This window comes from Apodemus sylvaticus, chromosome 11, assembly GCF_947179515.1.
Source record: "Apodemus sylvaticus chromosome 11, mApoSyl1.1, whole genome shotgun sequence".
Taxonomy (NCBI): Eukaryota; Metazoa; Chordata; class Mammalia; order Rodentia; family Muridae; genus Apodemus; species Apodemus sylvaticus.
Genome location: NC_067482.1, coordinates 77,189,760 through 77,208,754, shown reverse-complemented (window position 1 = coordinate 77,208,754; position 18,995 = coordinate 77,189,760). Strand labels below are relative to the sequence as shown.

Sequence of the window (18,995 nt, the reverse complement as noted above, 5' to 3'; positions counted from 1 at the left end):
TTAGTTATCTTCCTTCTGCTAGTATGGATTTTAACTCCCTGTCATTTTCTTAATTAGAAAAAGAAGTGCTATTTTAGCATTAAGCTCCTTTTCTTAAGGAAAAGCAGAGTGGGTGGGCAGTGCTGGCCCCACGCCCTGCTCTACTTTGATCCTTGAGCTTGTGGTAGTTCTCTGGACAGAGCAGGGGAGATAGGGCCAGGCTCCCTTCCTTGAAGTAAACCAACATCACAAAAATCAGTGTGTGGGCCACAGGGATTGCCCAAACACAGTTTGATGTAAAAGAGCTGTTCTTCACTCTCTCAAAGGGCGTGGCCAGGTGATGGGTAGAGCACACCCTAAATGGTAATGCCCGAACCAGGTGAAACCCCAGGGACCAGTGTAGGAGATTGGTTGATTCATTAGTCTGGCCAGAGCTGTTCCCTTAAGGTTCCCACTTACCCTTAAGTTGTTCTTGTGGCCTGGTGGGTGTCCTCACATCTCATAGGCCTTTCTCCATTACCCCTTGACCAAACTGAGGGAGTTTGCTGCTTGGCCTGTCTGTGCCCTCCACTGTTAAGGCCATGTGCTTGAGAAGAGTGAGCATGCTTTGTGCGTCTGGGATGGCACATACCAGATCCTTCTTTCTTCTAGTAAGAATAGGCGGGCAGAGTTAGAGCTTTCAGGGGCATGGCCCTTATCTGTCACCCTTTCCTCAGGGCCTAGAGAAACAATTCTGATTATTGCCACAACTCTACAGAGTCCCAACATCCTGACTGACCATGGGTTTGAACTGTGTTCCTTCAAAGGCATTTTCTTTTCTTTTTTGTTTTTTTTGAGACAGGGTTTCTCTGTATAGCCCTGGCTGTCCTGGAACTCACTCTGTAGACCAGGCTGGCCTCAAATTCAGAAATTCACCTGCCTCTGCCTCCCAAGTGCTGGGATTAAAGGCGTGCACCACCACTGCCCAGTAGGTATTTTCAACAATTAACCAGGGAACCTGTCACTGTGATCTTTCTTGGAAATAAGCCCTGGCAGATGAAGGCTATTGTATTTATTGGAAGAAAAATCACAAACAGGGATAGACAGACTAGAAAAGGCCACATAAAAACACAAGCACAAGCAGAGACCATGATGTTCACAGGAGCTACAGACTATAGGTAAGCACCATATATTTGGGACGAGGCAGGAGAGCCTACCCAGGTTCTGGAGTTTTATCCTCCACAACTGTAAACCACTATCAGTTGTTCAGTGTCTAAGAAACCATCAATGGGGAAACCAGCTGTCTAAATCCAAAGGTAAAACTACCTGAGGATGAACACCTACAGCCGGGATCCAGTTAAGTCTAGAAGGGTATCAAGGAAGACTTTGGGGACAGGCTTGGTAGGGCTTATCTGTGATATCAGCACTGGTATGTGTGAGAGCTGGAAGCTAGCCTCGGCTACATGGTGAGACCCTGTCTCCAAACAAAATAAGCAAGAAAACGAAAAGGAAGGAGGCTGATGAGACAACTAAGGGTAAGAATCCTTGCTCTTCCTGTACAGGACTGGAGTTTGAGTTACAGCACCCACATGATGGTTCTCAACCATCTCAATCTCTTCTGATTTCTGCAGGTACCAGGCATGTGTGTGGTCCAATTACATAATGCAGGCAAAGCAGTCATATGTGTAAAATTAAAACAAAAATAAACAGCAAGAGAGATGGCTGAGTGGTTAAGACTATACGGCTCCTACAGAAGACCTCAGTTGAGTTCTCCGCATCCACAATAGGTAGCTGACAACAGCCTGTGACTCCAGCTCCAGATGCCAGGACTTCCGGCCTCCTCTGGCACCTCACTCATATGTACATGCCCACACATGTACACATAAAATAACTTTTTTTCTCAAGACAGAATTTTTCTGTGTTGATAGCCTTGGGTGTCCTGGAACAAGTTCTGTAGATCAGGCTAGCCTTAAACTCACAGAAACCTGCTTGTTCCTGTTTACCAAATGCTGGGGTTAAAGGCACTGCTGTATCTGGTTAAGAATAAAATAAATCTTTTTTTAAAAAAAATTAGAAAAAAAGTAGTCTCTCACCTAAGATTTGGAAGAAGGTGTAGTTTTTCTGAATGACACCCAGTGAACGTTGTCAGCTGTCTCAAGAGCTCTGATGGGTTGGCTTATCACACTAGGAAGTGTCCTTGGTGAAAGATGGATCTACAGCTGTTCTGGGCTGGGGGTTTGTACCTGGAAGTGACAACTGGACCCCAGTGATAGATACCTTAGGCCTCGGAGACAGGACTTGTGAGAAGAGGGTTCTTAGCCACATTTCTTCCCTGTGTAGTTTTTATCTGACAGGGATCCTAATGTAAATAGAAAAGCCTCGAAGAGCTGCCCAAGAATCCAAGAGCATTCCTAAGGGAATTCCAGTGGCCTTTGCCTGGGTGGGACCTCAGCTGGAGGCCTGGGAAGTTACCCTTCAGTTTAGAAAGCAGAATGATCAGTTCTGGGGAGTTTGGGGGTAGACCCTTCAGTGGTTCTGGGCCTGCCCCCAAGCCCCTTTTTGGAGATAGGGGCCACCTGGGGCATGGGAGGAGGGGCAGCCCAAGCTGCATTTCCACTTGGAAGCCCTCTTTATTTGGCCTGGGACAGAGAAAGACTGGGGTCAGAGTGCACACATCTCCATGGAAACAGCAATGAGTCTGGCCCCTAGGGAACCCTAGGCGTAGTAGGGGGTCTCCGTTGTTTTTGTTTTTTTTTTTTTTTTTTTTTTGTGACTAAGGGGCTAGGCCTATCTTTGGCAGCAGCTTTCACAAAGTGCCACGAGGCCTGGAGGAGCAGGCAGACAAGTGGACTTCAGACAGGGATACATGGAACAGCAGAAGAGCAGACTGAGTTGTTCATGACTACAGGCTCCAGGTAGGGAAAAAAAAGCTTGAATGTGGAGTCTTTAGAGAAGGGAGAAGGCTTGGAGAGTCCACAGAAGAGTTAGCTGTGCTGCTGCTGTTTGTGTCCTGTCCCGCTCAGGACACACCTGGGATTTGAGTCCCACCAGCTTGCCGAAGGCTTCCTTCTATGAAAATCTCCTCTGATAGTTTCAGAACTCCAAGGTTGCCAGTGCATCTAAACAGGTGACCTGTAGAATGAAAATACTGACTTGGATCATCTGGGAGCCTGGTATGGGAAGTGTGCAAACCTTGGTGGATGAATTTCTTTTTCCTCAGGATTCTACCTATTAAGTCCTATGTAGGCCCTTTTTCTGCGTGGGAGTACTATAACATGAAACACTACTAGTAGTCAGGAGGCTCTGGCTGAGCATGTGTAGATTTACTGAAGGGGGCTTCTTGAAAGCTCAAGCAGAACAGGAAAAGAACAGTGTCAAATAACATTCAAGATAATTCAAATACCCTTGCATATTTTAAATACATGCTGACTACAGTACTTCAGATATTTTTTGGAAAATAGATCTGGCATCAAGTAAGCTACATGGTATCTCATATATGCTGAAGGGATCTAAAAGGTGCTGGGGAGGGAATAAGGCAGTGGGCCTAGTGAGGCAGAGAGGAGACTATTCCACACTGTGAGAGGAGTTTGCATTATGTTCCAGGAGCACATGGCAAGCATTGGCTAAGCATCTCAATGTAACACACATCCTGCCTGACTCACCATAGTATGTGGATGGAAAGCCTTCTGGAGCCAGAGTGTCTTTGGCTAGTCCGATAGTATCAAGCAGGTGAGTCTATTCCAGCTCATCTCTGCAATCCTGCCCCCAGGCCTTTCCTGGACTTAGAGTCTCAGGGTTTTAGGTCTTCATGGACAATGCCTGGGCTTGAAAGTTTTTTTTTTTCTCACCCCTTTCGATCCAAAGCACTAGACTAGGAACATTCCTGAGGATTGGGGGTTGGGGTCTGTAGGCTGTTAAGTATCCTTAGGAATACAGCAAAGGGATGGGTCTGGTCCCACAACAGCGCACAGAGTTGGAGTCTGGACATCACTGAACCTAACAGGAAGTGGTGGCAAGCAGGGAGCAGTGGGCAACAAGCAGCCAGCTGACCGAAAGGGATCCTGCCTCAGTCCCACGCTCTCTCTGATGCTTCTGGGAGCTGTCCTCAGGGGGCTGAGAACATTCTGCGGCTGGCTTAATCTAGAAAACTCCAGGAGGTAAGGCTCAGACTCCTGAAAGGCTAGAGGCTTAACTCGCAAAAGGCAAGTCGGATCTCCCAGGACCACCGCCCTTTTCCCGTCTCTAATCACACTTCTCCGACTCTGCGCCACGCGCACGCGCTCCGCGCAAGCACGCAAGCTACCCGGACCCGCCGGGGCTGCGTTCTGATCCCCCGTAGCAACGCATCTCCGAAGACTCTGCTTCCCGACGCCTCCCAGGACACCAAGCGGTTCATCTTTGACAAGCGATTCTCCCGGGTTGTTGACAGGTCGCCCGACCGGGCGTCTCAGAACCTAGAGCGCCCGGCGAACGCTATCAGTGACGCGCGCTCCGCCTGCAGACTACTCCGCGCCGCGGTGTCCAGCTGTCCACGCAGGGAGGCGGGCAGGCTCCTGTGAGCCACCAGCTGCTCCCGCCAGGTTCTGGCGCTCGAGGCCCGGACGCTGGGCGGGGCCGTGGCCTCCCGCGCTCTTCATCTGCCTGAGGCCGTGTGCCCGCGTCCGCGCCCACGCCGGGCTCCGGGGCCGCGCGCGGCGATTGGGCGGCGGGCGTGACGTCACCGCGCCGTGGCTCGCCGCGGTTGCGGAGCTGGCCGCCGCCCGCGCGCCGCTTGACGAGCGGGAGCGGGAGCGGGAGGCGAGCGGAGCGGGCGCGCGCCGGGCTCTCCTATACCCGCGCTCGGGATCGCTGCTTACTCCGCGCGCCCTGTCGCCCGCCGCCTGCCGCTCTCCGCGCGCGGCCCCGGCGCGGATTTGAAAAGCCCGGTCCGCGGGCGACTTGAGGCGGCAGCCAATCAGCAGAGCGCACTTTTCCCGCGGCTTCTGGGGGCGGCGGAGGCCCCGGCGGCGGCGGCGGCGGGCGGGAGGCGCGGGGGCGGGGTCGGCGCCGCGCGCGGAGAGCCTCGGCCTGGCCGCGCTGCGCCCGCCGCTGCCGCCGCCGCCCCCTCCTACCTCCCTGCCCTCGGCGGCCTCGCGCCCGCTGCTGCTGCCGCCGCCGCCGCCGCCGGACAGCCGCTGCCGGACAGCAGCCGGAGGATGCGACGCAGCGCAGGTCACTGGGGCCGCCGGCCAACCGCCGCGGGAACTAACCGCTGGCTGGGGAAGGGAGGCCGGGCCGGGAGGCCGGGAGATCGAGGCCCGAGGGCTGAGGGGGCGGCTTGGGGGGGCTGAGAGCCCGACGCTGGGGGGCAGGCCGGAGGAGGACGCGCGGCCTGAGGCGAGGGTGGAGGATCGGGAGGCTGGGAAGACGCGGCCTGAAGCGCCGGTCGGGCGCGCACGGCTGGCGACGGCTAACGGGGGTGGCGGGCGCGCGGCCATGTTGGGCCCGCTGGCCGGGGCTGCACCTGTGCCCGGCCGGCGGGCGGCCGCCTTTGTTCCCGCGGCGCCCGGCGGGTCGAGCAAGCCTTTGTGCGGAGCGGGGCGCGCGGGGCCGGGTGGCACGGTGGGAGGGGCGGCCGGGTATACAGAGAGGCGCTTTTTGTGTGCGGAAGCGTCCGGCGTTGACACACGGGACGCCGGCCGTTGGTCAGCGCGGCGCCGCGGTCGCCGGCCCTTGCCGGGCCTCGCAGGTGGAGACGAGGCTGGCTGGACCCGCGGACCCGCCCGGGGCTGTGGCCGCGCCTCACAGGGCGCGCTCCCTTGCTCGGGATGCAGCTCTCAGCCTAGAAGGCGCAGGGCGCGGCGAGCCGGACCGTGACGACCAAGCGGCTGGCTGCTGCCTTGGTTTTAAATCTCGGCATTTAAAAAGATGTTTGGTTTGAGTTTCGGTGAGAAGAAAATGGATGAGGTTGTTGCATAGGACCCGTCGCAACATTGAGCTTTTCTCCCTTCGCAGCTCAGGACGAGGTTTGACATTGACGACGAAACGGTATGAAATCGGATGTTCTGACGGGAATCATTTTCAGGTAGATAATTGGAGGGGTGTGTATTTTATAACGGACCCCGGGAAGAGATCAGCGCGAGTTCAGAATTAGGTTAGAGAAGTTCCTAAGTACTGCCAGTTTAATCCCAGACTTTGAAGGCCTTGAGTTTTAAAGGCATTAAGTCTAAGATCATGCATGGATGTTAAGTCTAATTTATGTATTTGAAATAAGATATCACCATAGAAAGTAAGTTAGGAAACATCTCATTTAGGAAGCAGAGACTTTTAACTGGCATATTTTCCATGTTTTAAGTTCTGGTTACGTACTTAAGTCGATGCTATACACACACACACACACACACACACACACACACACAGTGCACTCACAAAAATACAGAAAGTAGCATGGAGAGAGCAAGTCCTGTAAACACAGCTCTTTCTATGTGTTCTCCCATTCCTCAGTACCCAGACTTCAAATCATAACTGTTGGCTAGAGATGAAGAGGGTTCACACCTTGTACATTCGCTTACTTTGAGTCATTTCCTTTTCTTTCCTTCCATTTTCTTCTCTGCTCTGCAGCCTTCATTTTTGGTTTGATGGCTGGAAGTGTGTGGACTTAGTATTTGCTTGTCAATTTGTGTAAGCTTTTGTGAGTAACTGTTACATATTCAGAACAAAAATCTTCCCCTTTTGGCCTCTGATTCTAAGGGTCAACATAGAGCGAATTTTTTAAAAAAAAGGACAAGTCTCGTGTGTTCACAGATGTGATATATTCATTGTAATGTTATAAACTAGCATAACATGAAGCTTGTGGAGACATAAAGAGAAAAACAGTTAAGACTACAAGTGAGATTACTAGATTATTTTTGTGCAACCAAGCTATACAGGGTTGTCAAGCCACTGCCTACAGAAATGTGAGGAACCAAAAGAAAACTTAAGTCAGAACTGCTGAATGAGTCAGGCATTAGAGACCCTGTTGGTTACTTAAGGGAGGAGTCTGGCTTTTCATTTATTCAGACATCCTTCCAAGAAGTACCCAGGCTTTAAAAAAGGTTTACTCGAATGGCAGAATGTGAACTAATTAGTTACTTCCTTTTTTTTTTTTTTACAGTTTTGACAATTCAGTGTAAAACATGAATGTAGATGGAATTAGACTAAGAAGTGCTGGTGAGAAGATAGGAAACACAAGTTAAATGTTCCCTATATGAGCTGTAGGGATTGAATCTCCTTACCAAGTAATAGTACATGTAAAAAAATTGTGCTAAAATGAGCTGATGAATATAATTTGAGTTTACAATTCTTTTTATTCCATCAAATAACTCTTTTTGAGTGAGTGCTTTAATTAGTGATAATTGAAAACAGATTTTTTTCTTTTCTTTTCTCTCTCTCTTTCTCTCTCTCTCTTTTCTTTTCTTTCTTTTTTTTTTTTTTTGAGACAGGGTCTTGGTAAGGCACTACGACTGCCTAGAACTTACTGCATAGACTAGGATGGACTTGAACTTTGAACAGTTCTCATAGTACTGAAATTAGAAGTGTGAAGGGCTGTGCCCAGTTATTGTGTGTATTTTTTGAAGACTGAGCCCTGGACCTTGAGCATTAGGCTAGTTCTCAAGTACCAAGCTACATCTTTCATTCAATGACATCTTTCATTCATATGTTTACGTATTACAATATTGTGTTTTGTTGTCTGGCAAATTGCTCAAGACTATAGAATACATACAACTTTATATATGCATTGTAGTCTCCTCGCTGCGCACTCTTTCTCTTGGGTCAGTTCAATTAGAGTATCTGTCTTCCCAAGTTTGTGGTGATCTCTCTTCATTGCAGGCTTCTGTACAGGTTGTTGTTGGAGATGGACCACTGATTGTTCTACCTAGCCCAGGATACAGCTTTGTAATGGCTTTTTCACCTTTTGGGTGAATTCTTGAAAGAATTTCTTTTGGTAAATTCTCTGTTAGTTTTGGGCACCCTGGTTTCTGCTTTTCATTTTTTCACATCAGAAGTTCAGTTAAATACTATTAAGTGAACATAGTTTAGGATAAGCATATGACCTGTTTACTCTTAGCATATGACCTGTTTGCCTTTCTGTAAGCCATGTTGGATTAGAAAAGTTCCAGAATGCTGAACATGAAAGAGAATGAGTTTAGCTGGCAGTGGTGGTGCATGCTTTTAATCCCAGCGTTTGGGAGGCAGAGGCAGGTGGATTTCTGAGTTTGAGGCCAGCCTGGTCTACAGAGTGAGTTCCAGGACAGCCAGGGCTACACAGAGAAAACCTGTCTTGGAAAAACAAAACAAAAAAACAAAACAAAAAAAAGAGTTAAGCTGAGGTTCCACTCTAAGTACATCTTAGCTTGAGCTTTATCCTAGAAGCCAAACCCTGTGGTTTCTGCCGTTTTGGAAGGCCCTTGTAGGTATGATTTTACTTCTTGTGGCTTTATTTTCTCTGATCTCTCCTAGCTCAGTGGTAAACAAACAAATAAATGTATGTGGTAGTTGAGGGGCCAGTTTTCTAGTTTTTGCTCATGCCATTTTAAATGGAGATAGATTTTGAAATATTGCAAGCATGCAAGTGCAACAAATAAGGAGGAACAAGAGTCTGCTGTTTCTTGTTGATTTTTCTGTAGTATCACTGGGCTTGGCAAAATGAATTTAAGGTATAAAAGCAAAGGAATCACTTATGCACTAGATTACTCTCATGTTTACAAACTGTCAGTATGGTTTGTTAGTTTCTCTAAGAATGGTTATTTATACTGAACATTGTGGGAGAAAAAGAGATTTGATGTTAGTAAGGTTTATGTGAATGGACTGGAGAGATGGCTCAGCAGTTAAGAGCACTGACTGTTCTTCTGAAGGTCCTGAGTTCAAATCCCAGCAACTAAATGGTGGCTCACAGCCATCTATAGTGAGATCTGACGCCCTCTTCTGTAGTGTCTGAAGACCGCTACAGTGTACTTACATATAATAAATAAATAAGTCTTTAAAAAATGGTTTATGTGAGTGTCTGCTGTGTGTGTGTGTGTGTCTGTGTGTGTGTGTGCTCTGGACCCTCTGGAGCTGGAGTAAGAGGTGATTATGAACCTCTCAACGTGGGTTTTGGGAACCACACTCAGGTTCACTTGAAGAGCAGGAGGCCCTCTTAACCACTATGTAATTTCTTTGGTCCCCCATCTGTCTTTCATTTATTTGTCTGTCTGTATGCACTAGGTCAGTGAACAGTTTTCAGGACTCCTTTTACTGTGGGTTCTAGGGTTTGAGCTCAGGGCACCAGGCTTGCACTTACACTTACTTGCTTAGGCATCTTGTCAGCCCTGTCTTCTTTTGGCCATGCTTCCCCTTGAACCTTTGCATGATTAATTTTTATTACTCTTTCCCAACTTATACATGCTCTGCCATGAGTGCATGGACTCACTCTTCCTTCAGTTATATCTTAACTTGAACCTCATACAGGAAGCTTCTGTTTTGGAAGCCTCTTGTAGGTAAGATTTCAATATTTGTGACTTCTCTCATCTTTTCCTGGTCTCTGTTATTATCTATTTTAGCTATACCTCTTGCTTGCCCTAAACCCTAGTCCCACTGTGCCTTAGACCACTGGAATACTGTTTGTTCTGTCTGGAGTATTCTCCAAGTGTCTGTGTGACTTGATTTTTATCCTCTCAGAGGTTTTTACCCATTTTACTAGTTTAAAATATTCCCTTGATCCTGTGTGTGGTGGCTCATTCCTTTAATCCCAGCACTCAGGAGGCAAAAGGTGGGAGGATCTCTGAGTTCAAGACCAGCCAGTTCTATTCAGTGAATTCTAGATCAACCAGGCCTATATAGTGAGACCCTGTCTCAAAAAACAAACACACTTAACTTGCCTGGCATTTCATTTAGTCTTAGTATTTTCTCCATAGCGCTATGTGTTTTATTTGTTTGTCTTTCCTGTCTACATTGAGATATCTGTGTAGGTTGGGATTTGGTCTTTTAGTTTTTATCCTCAATAACGAAAATGATATCTGAGGACTGGTGTATTTGCACTGGTGATTTGAATGAACCATCATTCGGTGTTTGTATGATGATGATGATGATGAAGAAGTGATTTTGATGAAGGAGCTCGTGTGAACATACTTGAGAAAGGAGAGCCAGGGGCTGGTGGGGAGGTCAGTGAGGAGGCCAGCAGATGTGGAGACTAGAGTGCTAGATAAGCTAAGAGTTGGCTAGGAGGAGGGGACAGATGCAAGAGTAGGAGCTGATGTGTATGTGTTCTTAAGTTACATTTACTTATGTGTGTGTGCATGTATGTGCTCATGCCTAGACACATGCCATGGTGTGCATGCGGATGTTAGAGGACAGTTAGCAGGAATTCTCAGGAGTTCTCTTTGTCTACTGTGTAGGTTGTAGGAATCAGACTTAGGTTGTCAGACTTGCTGGCAAGTACCATAACCTATGGAACTGTAGTTTGGACTCCTAATGTGTTTTTTACAGGCTGGAAAGATAAAGAGGAGAGGGGCCCAGATATTACAGTAATAACAGTATGAAAATTGGTTAATACTGGCCCCATTTTTACCTTGTTGTAAATCAGTGAGAGAGAAGAAGAGCCTAGTTTGTGACCTACCTTTGTTCTTTCTGAAAGGAGGCTTTGATGTCTTTGTTTTGGAAAGTACCCTAGATCTATCCTGGTGTTCCATCTCTAGGTCTAGAGGATTCCCTGTCTTCCTGTTCTGTCCTCTAGTTAATCCTTTGTTGTCTCAGTATTATACTATTATGCTGCCCATCTCTCTTAAGATAATCCTGGCTTATTTCTGGATTTTCACTGTTTTTAAAAGTTTTTTATTGTTGCTTATTTGTTTTGTTAGATTTTATTTTATGTGTGTGGGTGTTTCATCTACATGTTTGTACATGCATCATGTATGCCTAGAGAGGGCATTATTAGATCTCTGGGACTGGAGTTACGTTGTGAGCCCCATGTTGGTGCTTGAAACTGAATCTAGATCTCTGGAAGACCAGCAAGTCTCTAACTGCTGAGCCATCTCTTCAGTCCCCTGTGGTAGTTTTTGATGATTCAGCTCTTGTCTCTGGGAAGCTTGCTTTCAATGGTGTTACATATCTGGAACCAAAGCCCACATCTACCAGGTGTACTTGTGCCAGATATGTCATGGTATTGTGTAGGGCACATTGCCCAGGTTTTCATATCATCTCTTTAGATAGTTTTTTCAAAGGGAGGATCCTGACGGTACCCTAAGTACCTGGTGTAGCAGGAACTCAATAAATGTAGTCAGATTTTGGGTGTTATTTACTTTCCTAAGAATTTCTACTTCACAGGAGGATTGTGTGGGTTTTGATTTTATTTTTCAATTAGAAATAGGTTTGTATTGCTTCCTTTTTAAAGATAAGAGATTAGTGTCAGTGTAGTTTTTCTCTATGCAGCTTAGAAAGTGTGTGTGTGTGTGTGTGTATGTATGACATGTGGCTTGCGGTTAGCATATAGGGATAAGTGTATAGCTTTCAGTAGTCAATCATTTTTCCTACCATGTGGATTTTGGCCTCTCTACAGAGTTTTTGAGTTGCAGATACTATTTTGTTTTTCTTGTTTCTGTTTGAAACAGTTTATCTGTGTAGTCCTGGCTGTCCTGGAGCTTTGTCTGTAGGCCCTGCTGACTGGAATTCAGGGATCTGCTTGTTCTGTCTCTGTACTGTACTCCCACCTCCATGCCTTTTTTAAAAATTTTTTTATTTCATACTTTAGTATTTTACTTACTTTAGTATTTTATGTTTGAGAGTGTATTGGTTACATGTTTGTAGATACATCACGGCGTGTGTGACTGGTGCCAAGGATGCCAGAAGAGGACACTGGATAGATACCCAGGGATGGAGTGTTTTACATAGGTGTGAACTACCATTTGGATTCTGGAATAGAATCCAGGTTCTTTGCAAGACCTCTTGACCACTGAGCCCCTCTCCAGTTCCTGTAAGTCTTTATTTCATTTTAACAGAACATCACAAAGATACTAGTTAAGTAACTTGCCCGAAGTCACTATGCTTTAGGTGATAATGATTGGGCTTTTGAAGGACCTGGAAATTATTGTTCTGCTGCTCAGGAAAGTTTTAGCCTATCTGTAAGTGGGTAGAAGGCGCAAAGGTCATTACAGTTTTGTACTTATGACTCTCATTTCCTTTTTTTTATTTATTTATTTGTTTATTTATTTATTGTTTGTTTATAGTTTTTGAGACAGTCTTGCTGTGTAACCCTGGGTGGTTTGGAACTTGGTATGTATAACAGGCTGACTTTCAACTTGTGATTGACTGATGTAGCTCAGGTTCCCAGGTGCTAGAATTGTAGGCATGTACCACCATAGCCAACTCTTCTGCCATTCATTTCTTATTTATTTTACCACCACCACCACCACCACCATCTCCTCCTCCTCCTCCTCCTCCTCCTCCTCTTCTTCTTCTTCTTCTTCTTCTTCTTCTTCTTATTATTATTATTATTATTATTATTATGTGTGTGTGCATATGAGAGCAGGTAGTCTTGTACCACAGAGTACATATAGATATGAATTTTCTCCTATCTTGTTGAGGCAAGGTCTCTCCTTTGCTGGTTTGGTTGCTCTGCAAACATCAATCTAGCTGGCCCTGAGCTTCCAGGTGGTTGTCCTGTCTCTGCCTCCTTTCATACTTGTAAGAGTGCTAGGATTATAAACTTGAGCCACTGTATCTAGCTTTTAAAAACAACAGCATCTCAGCGTATAACTCTTGCTGGTCTGGAACTCAGTATGTAGCCTAGCCTCAAACTCAAAGAGATTTGCCTACCTGGGATTATAGGCACTGCCACATCTGACCCCTGTATATAGCTTTTTTTTTGCTTACAAAGGTAAAACACACAGGTTGTTAGGTTTGCTTGGTGTGTGCTTTTACTTACTGGACTATTTCTCTCCCTCCTTCCCTCCCTCCCTCCCTCCCTCCCTCCCTCCCTCCCTCCCTCCCTCCCTCCCTCCCTCCCTCCCTCCTTCCTTCCTTCCTTCCTTCCTTCCTTCCTTCCTTCCTTCCTTCCTTGGGTCTCATGTAGTCAAGGCTGGCTTTGAACTAGCAGAGGAGCTTCACATCCTTGGGTAGTGATTGGGTAAAAATACTTGCTGCATAAGTATGATGACCTTAGAGTGAACTGACTCCAGAAAGTAATGCAGTGCCACTTTTTTGTTGTTTTGTTTTTCTAGACAAGACTTTTTTGTAGCTCTGGCTGTGCTTGCCTGTTTCTGGGATTAAAGACAACTGTGCCACTTAGTAATGTTGTGCCAGGAAGTGTTCGTAAACCACCAAGACCACCAATGAGCCGTTACCGATGTATAGCATTAGGGTCTCTTTATTGTAAGCTCGGGCTTGGGCTCTCCTCGAATCTAACCCTGACACAGCAGGAGGGGAAGGGAAGGCAGAGCAGCCTTGAACCCTCAGCAGGACAAGTTATTATAGGAAAATAAAAGGGAGGGAAGAGGTGCCAGTCTGGCAAGCATCTAATAGAATGACTATTAGTGTTAGGGTTGGGGTTAGGGGTTGGAGTTGGGGTTGGGGTTAAGGGTTAAGGGTTAGGGTTAAGGGTTAAGGGTTAGGGTTAAGGGTTAGGGGTTAGGGTTGGGTTAGGGGCTAGGGTTAGGGTTAGGGTGAGTACTCTGAAGCAAGACAGTATACAATCATAAACGGTCTGGAAAATACATCTGAAACAATCAGACTAATCTTTGATTAACTGTTGTTAGGAAGTAGCTAGGGAGAACTCTGGCCAAGGACAAGCTGTGGGTCCTTCCTGGTATGTGGGCACATGATTGCAGCTTGGATTCTGCTGCAGGTCAAGTTCTCAGGTTTTTTTTCTTTAAGATGGAGGCCAGTCCCAAGATGGAGTAGGTTTGGCCTTTCATTAACATATATCTTACATAAAACAAACAATAATAATATTTATTGTTATTATTAGAACTGCCAATCTTCTTACATTCATCTCTCAAGTGCTAGGGTTAGAGGCATACACCATCATATCCAGTTTATGTGGTCCTAGGGATTGAGCCCCAGGCTTCCTATATGCTGTGTAAACCCTCTACTACCAATTGCGGTATCTTCCCAGAATTCTGATATTTCTTTATTGAAGAAATAACTGAGATTAGCCCCGTGATAGTAATAAGCTGGAAACCTGTCCTTTATCCCATGAGGTTAAGGGACCTATCTGTGAGCAGGAGAAAAAAAGGACAAAAGATTTTGTTTTTGAAAACCTGTGGGATACTCTGGGAGGAAAAAAAAAATCAACCTCAAATTTGATGAAATAGCCATGTTTAACAGCTGATAAAACTACTGAGGAGAGAAGAATGCCTTAAACTATGTCACAGGACTGCCAGTTGCAGAAGTAAGGACAAAAACCTCAAGCCTAAACAACCTGTTTCCTTCCATAGGGAAAGACAGGAGAGGACTGTAGATGACAAGAGTTTGGAATTACACTAACAATGTGTAGGGTTTACTTGAATCTGTGTCTGGTTAGCTGAAGACATGACTAAATACCATTTATCACATTTGAGGGAATTAGACATTAGAGTACTGAGTGCTCAGTAAAAAAGCTTTAAAGCCCCTGGGTTTAGACTCTAGCCTTATCACTTCAAATAAAAAGAATTTGGAACAATGTCTAGATTTGTTTTAAAAAATGTTTAAAAAATTCTCTGATAGAGTTGTAAGCAACACAAGAATTTTTATGTTTTAAACATTTATACACACATTTACTAACAATGGTTTGCAGATTGGGATTTATTTCACACTCTTGACAGGAGAGGAGGGTGAGTGTGTGGTTAGATAAGAACTGGTTTAGTGGATGATAGTGTGAGTATGTGGTTCTGCCTGATCTATTTTATGTGTTTTCAGAACTCCCAGAACACAAAAAAGGAACTCTTGAAGGAAAGATCTAGATATATTACTAGGGATGGCATCAGGAAAAATTTCCTTATGGGTTGATTTGGAGCAGAACTAGAAGGGGTTTGCAGTGTCAGTTCAATACAGGATAAGAATTCATATTCAGGAGGTCACACCATAGGAGCAGAAAAAGCCTAGTATGACCAGAGTAGAAAATGAGGCTGGTCACATGTTTGGGATGTTGGAGAGGATTTTCATCCTGAGGCAATGAAAGGTTAGGTTCTAGAAATACTTTAAGGGAGTTAGGTCATATGTGAAACATAAATATATGTGCTTTGGAAAGCCTATTTTTTTAGAGGGTACTGCTTGGAGGTTATGAGATGAATGTTTTGTTTTTTGGTTGTTTGAGACAGGGTCTTGGTATGTAACCCTGGCTGTTCTGGAACTAGCTATATAGATCAGGCTAGCCTTGAACTCAAACAGTTATCTTCTTGTTTCTGTCTTCTTAGTGCTGGGATACAGTACTTAGTGCCATCATACTGGGTTGAAAGAGTATAATAATAGCCTGCAGTTACTGTGTTTGTTTAGGTTAGACACTTTCTATTTTTCTGTGTGTCTAATGTTTGAACATTTCATCCCTTTGAAATTTGATATGGCTGTTATTTGCTTTGGTTATTGAAAAGTGGCACTGAAGGGGGCTGAAGAGATAGCTTAGCTGTTAAGAACACTGGCTGCTCTTCCAGAGGACCTAAGTTAATCCTTAGCATCACGAACTCACAAATGTCTGTTAACTCCATTCTTAGAGGATCTGATGTTCTCTGCTCACCTCCATGGATTGCATGGGTGTGGTACACAAACATGCAGGCAAAATAGCCACACACATAAAAATAAATAATAAAAAAGGGGAAAGTAGTATATCCTTTATATGTGTATATATGTATATTTATATTTATTTGAGTGCATATGGTTGCCTGTGTAGAATCCAGAGGGTAATTAATTATAGGAGTGAGTTCTCTTCCTTTGACCATGTGATGTCTAGGTCAAAAGTCTGATTGAACTCAGGTCATCAGACTTGGTAGGGAGCATTTTTGCCTTGGCCAGCCCAACATATCACTTTTAAATGAAAGTTTTTTTATTTGTTTGTTTGTTTTTTGTTTTTTTGAGACAGTTTTTCTCTGTGTAGCCCTGACTATCTTGGAACTCACTCTGTAGGCCAGGCTGGCCTCAGAAATCCTCCTGCCTCTGCCTCCCAAGTGCTGGGATTAAAGGCATGTGCTGCCATTGCCCAGCTTGTTTTTGTTTTTAATATCTGATCATACCAGGCAAATCATAGTCTCTCTGTGTGTGTTTTGTATGTGTTTGTGTAAATGTACATGGATGGATAATAGGTTGACATCAGCTGTCTTTCTTGATTACTCATTACATTAATTGAAAACATTTTTATCATTCATCTATTCTCTGTCTATGGGTGCTTATCTACATGTTCGCCTGTGCACCACACCCTTTCAGTGCTCATGACGGCTAGAAGAGGGCATTGGACCCCTTGGAATTGGAGTTCATGGGTAGTTATTAGCCACCATGTGGGTGCTGGGAACCAGTCCTGGCTCCTCTGGGAACAAAGTGTCTTAACTACTGAAGCATCTTTCCAGCGCTTCTGCCTCCCAAGGCCTGTATTTTTTGAGAATTTCTTACTGTTTTGGCTAGACTGGCTGGCCAGTGAGCCCCAAGGGTTCTCCTATTTCCCCTGCCCAGTATTGGGATTACTAGCATACATCCATCACACCCATCTTTTTAATTGACTTTGGGGATCTGACCTCAAGATGATCATCCTTGCAAAGCAAGCCCTTTACCACCTGAGCTATTTCACCTGAGTGAAAGTTTTAAAAAATGATGTTTTATCATTTTCTTATTTCTCATTTTCATTTCTTTCTTTTTTTCTTTCCTTTTTTTCTGTTTTTTTAAGACAGGGTTTTTCTGTGTAGCTTTGGCTACCTTGGAAATCTCTGCAGACTTGGCCTTGAACTCACAGAGATCTGTTTGCCTCCTAAGTGCTGTTGCTGGGAGTAAAGACATGCACCATCACTGCCTGACTAAATCTCTTTTTAACATTTCATTCATTCATTCATTCATTCATTCATTCATTATTTTCATATGTATGTGTGTTTTGCCAGCATTTATGTGTACCACATGTATGCAATGCACAGTGGAGACCAGAAGTGGGCATTGGATTCCCCTGGGACTAGAGATATAGATAATTGTGAGCTGCTGTGTGGGTACTCTGAATGGGATCCCAGTTCTCTGGAAGAGCAGCCAGGTGCTCCCCCCCACCAGTTTTCCTGTTTTTTATTGGAAATAAATGGGTGTGGACCATGAACAAGAAAGAAGTTATTTTTTTTTAAATTTATTTATTTATTATATCTAAGTACACTGTAGCTGTCTTTAGACTCACCAAATAAGGTCGTCAGATTTCATTATGGATGGTTGTAAGCCACCATGTGGTTGTGGGAATTTGAACTCAGGACCTTTGGAAGAGCAGTCAGTGCTCTTACCCACTGAGCCATCTCTCCAGCCCCAAGAAAGAAGTTCTTTAGTGAGAGACATGTAACAAATGTTTGGGTCTGCTATTGTTCCCTAACCTAAACCTTTGGTTCTCAAACAGTATCAGTCTACTCAAGAACTGGCTAGAAATGCAGACTCCTCAGTTCCATCCTAGACTGTCACTGAGACATGAGCTCTTGTAGTGTGGCTCAGCCTCTGTGGTCTAGCAAGCTATAGTTCTGACATTGGGAGTTTTTGATAAGCTTATTAGGAGATTGCAATGTTAGACCTGGTAAAAGATAGTGATAATGATTAGCTGGCATTGTGACTATATTATGGAGAAATAAGGCTTAAGTAGGAAAGCAATTTTATTTTATTTTTGGTTTTCTTGAGACAGAGTGTTGCTAAATAGCTGTCCAGGAATTCACTCTGTAGATCAGGCTGGCCTCACTCAGAAATCTACCTGCTTTCTGAAATGTTGGGATTAAAAGCATGAGTCACTACGCCCAGTTCACATTTTTGTTTTTTGTTTTTGTTTTTTAATATTATGTGTATGAATGTTTTTGTCTGCATGTATGTCTGTGTACCGCATTCATTCCTGGTGCCCATGGAGGTAGTGAGCCTTCATGTGGGTACTGGGAATTGGACCTGCGTCCTTTTCAAGAACAAATGCTTTTAACCAACTTTCTAGCCCTTATGTATGAGACATTTTAGAGTAAAACTGTTAAGAGATGTTTTTGGGTTAATGAAATAGGGAAATAATCTCAGTGGTGACTCTGAAGTTGATTTCTGTCTTTTCTTGACAGTCAAATGGATGGAGGTATCTTTCTTTTCTCTTTCTTTTCTTTTCTTTTCTTTTCTTCTTTTCTTTTCTTTCTTTTTTTTGGATTTGGTTTTTTGGAGACAGGGTTTCTTTGTATAGCCCTGGCTGTCCTGGAACTCACTCTATAGACCAGGCTGGCCTCCAACTCAGAAATCTGCTTGCCTCTGCCTCCCAGAGTGCTGGGATTACCAGGTTTGCGCCACCACTGCCAGGAAGGAGGTATCTTTCACTCTCTAGGTAAAAGTATTATGCTAGTAAACAACTATATTGACTAGTTTAGAGCTTGTGAAACCAACTGAGAAATAACAATTTGTTGGGTTCTTTTGCTTAGATACTATTTTCTCAAGCTCACATTGAGACCTTCATTTAAACTTGTACTTCTTGGGGTTAGAATGATAACTCAGTGATTAAGAGTGTTTGTTCCATGATCTTGAGGACTGGAGTTTGGATCCTTGTACAGACCAAAACTACATACCAAACTAAGCATTTCCTGTCAATTCCTGCAGCTCTGTGTTGAGGTGGTAGAATAGGAGGATTGCTGGAGCTTGTTGGCTTCTAGCCGAGTTTAAGTCAATAGCCTAGGGTTTGAGAAGAGACTACCTCAGGACAGGTAGAGAGTAATGAGAGAATATTGAAACCCTCTTTTGTTCTCTATAAATATGCATACAGCACATAAAAGTGACCATACATTCCAATACATATATAAGTGTATATACACACATAAAAATAAAAGTAAATCTTAAGAAAAAATTGTGGGGCTTAAGAGGAGTACTTATGCCCTTGGTGAGGACTGGTTTTG

General features: G+C 44.6%; 2 protein-coding genes across 8 annotated transcripts in view; one reads left to right on the top strand and one right to left on the bottom strand.

Moving 5' to 3' along the window:
- Window positions 1-2,696: 2,696 nt before the first annotated feature.
- LOC127696769 (translation initiation factor IF-2-like) lies at window positions 2,697-5,435 on the bottom strand. Its single transcript, XM_052199706.1, has 2 exons — window positions 3,621-5,435; window positions 2,697-3,090 (listed from the first exon to the last, which is right to left on the bottom strand). The coding sequence occupies exon 1, from the start codon at window positions 5,433-5,435 to the stop codon at window positions 4,461-4,463; it is 975 nt and encodes a 324-aa protein (XP_052055666.1). The 3' UTR covers window positions 2,697-3,090; window positions 3,621-4,460.
- Nsd2 (nuclear receptor binding SET domain protein 2) overlaps window positions 5,083-18,995 on the top strand; it is a 73,251-nt gene continuing 59,338 nt past the window's right edge. For 3 of the 7 annotated variants that reach the window (XM_052198605.1, XM_052198610.1, XM_052198611.1), the window contains exons 1-2: window positions 5,083-5,169; window positions 5,953-6,022. The gene's annotated coding sequence lies outside the window, so the exon portion shown is untranslated. Of the gene's footprint in view, window positions 5,170-5,952; window positions 6,023-11,760; window positions 11,927-18,995 lie in introns of all 7 variants that reach the window. The other 4 variants (XM_052198606.1, XM_052198608.1, XM_052198607.1 and 1 more) reach the window with 4 other exon arrangements.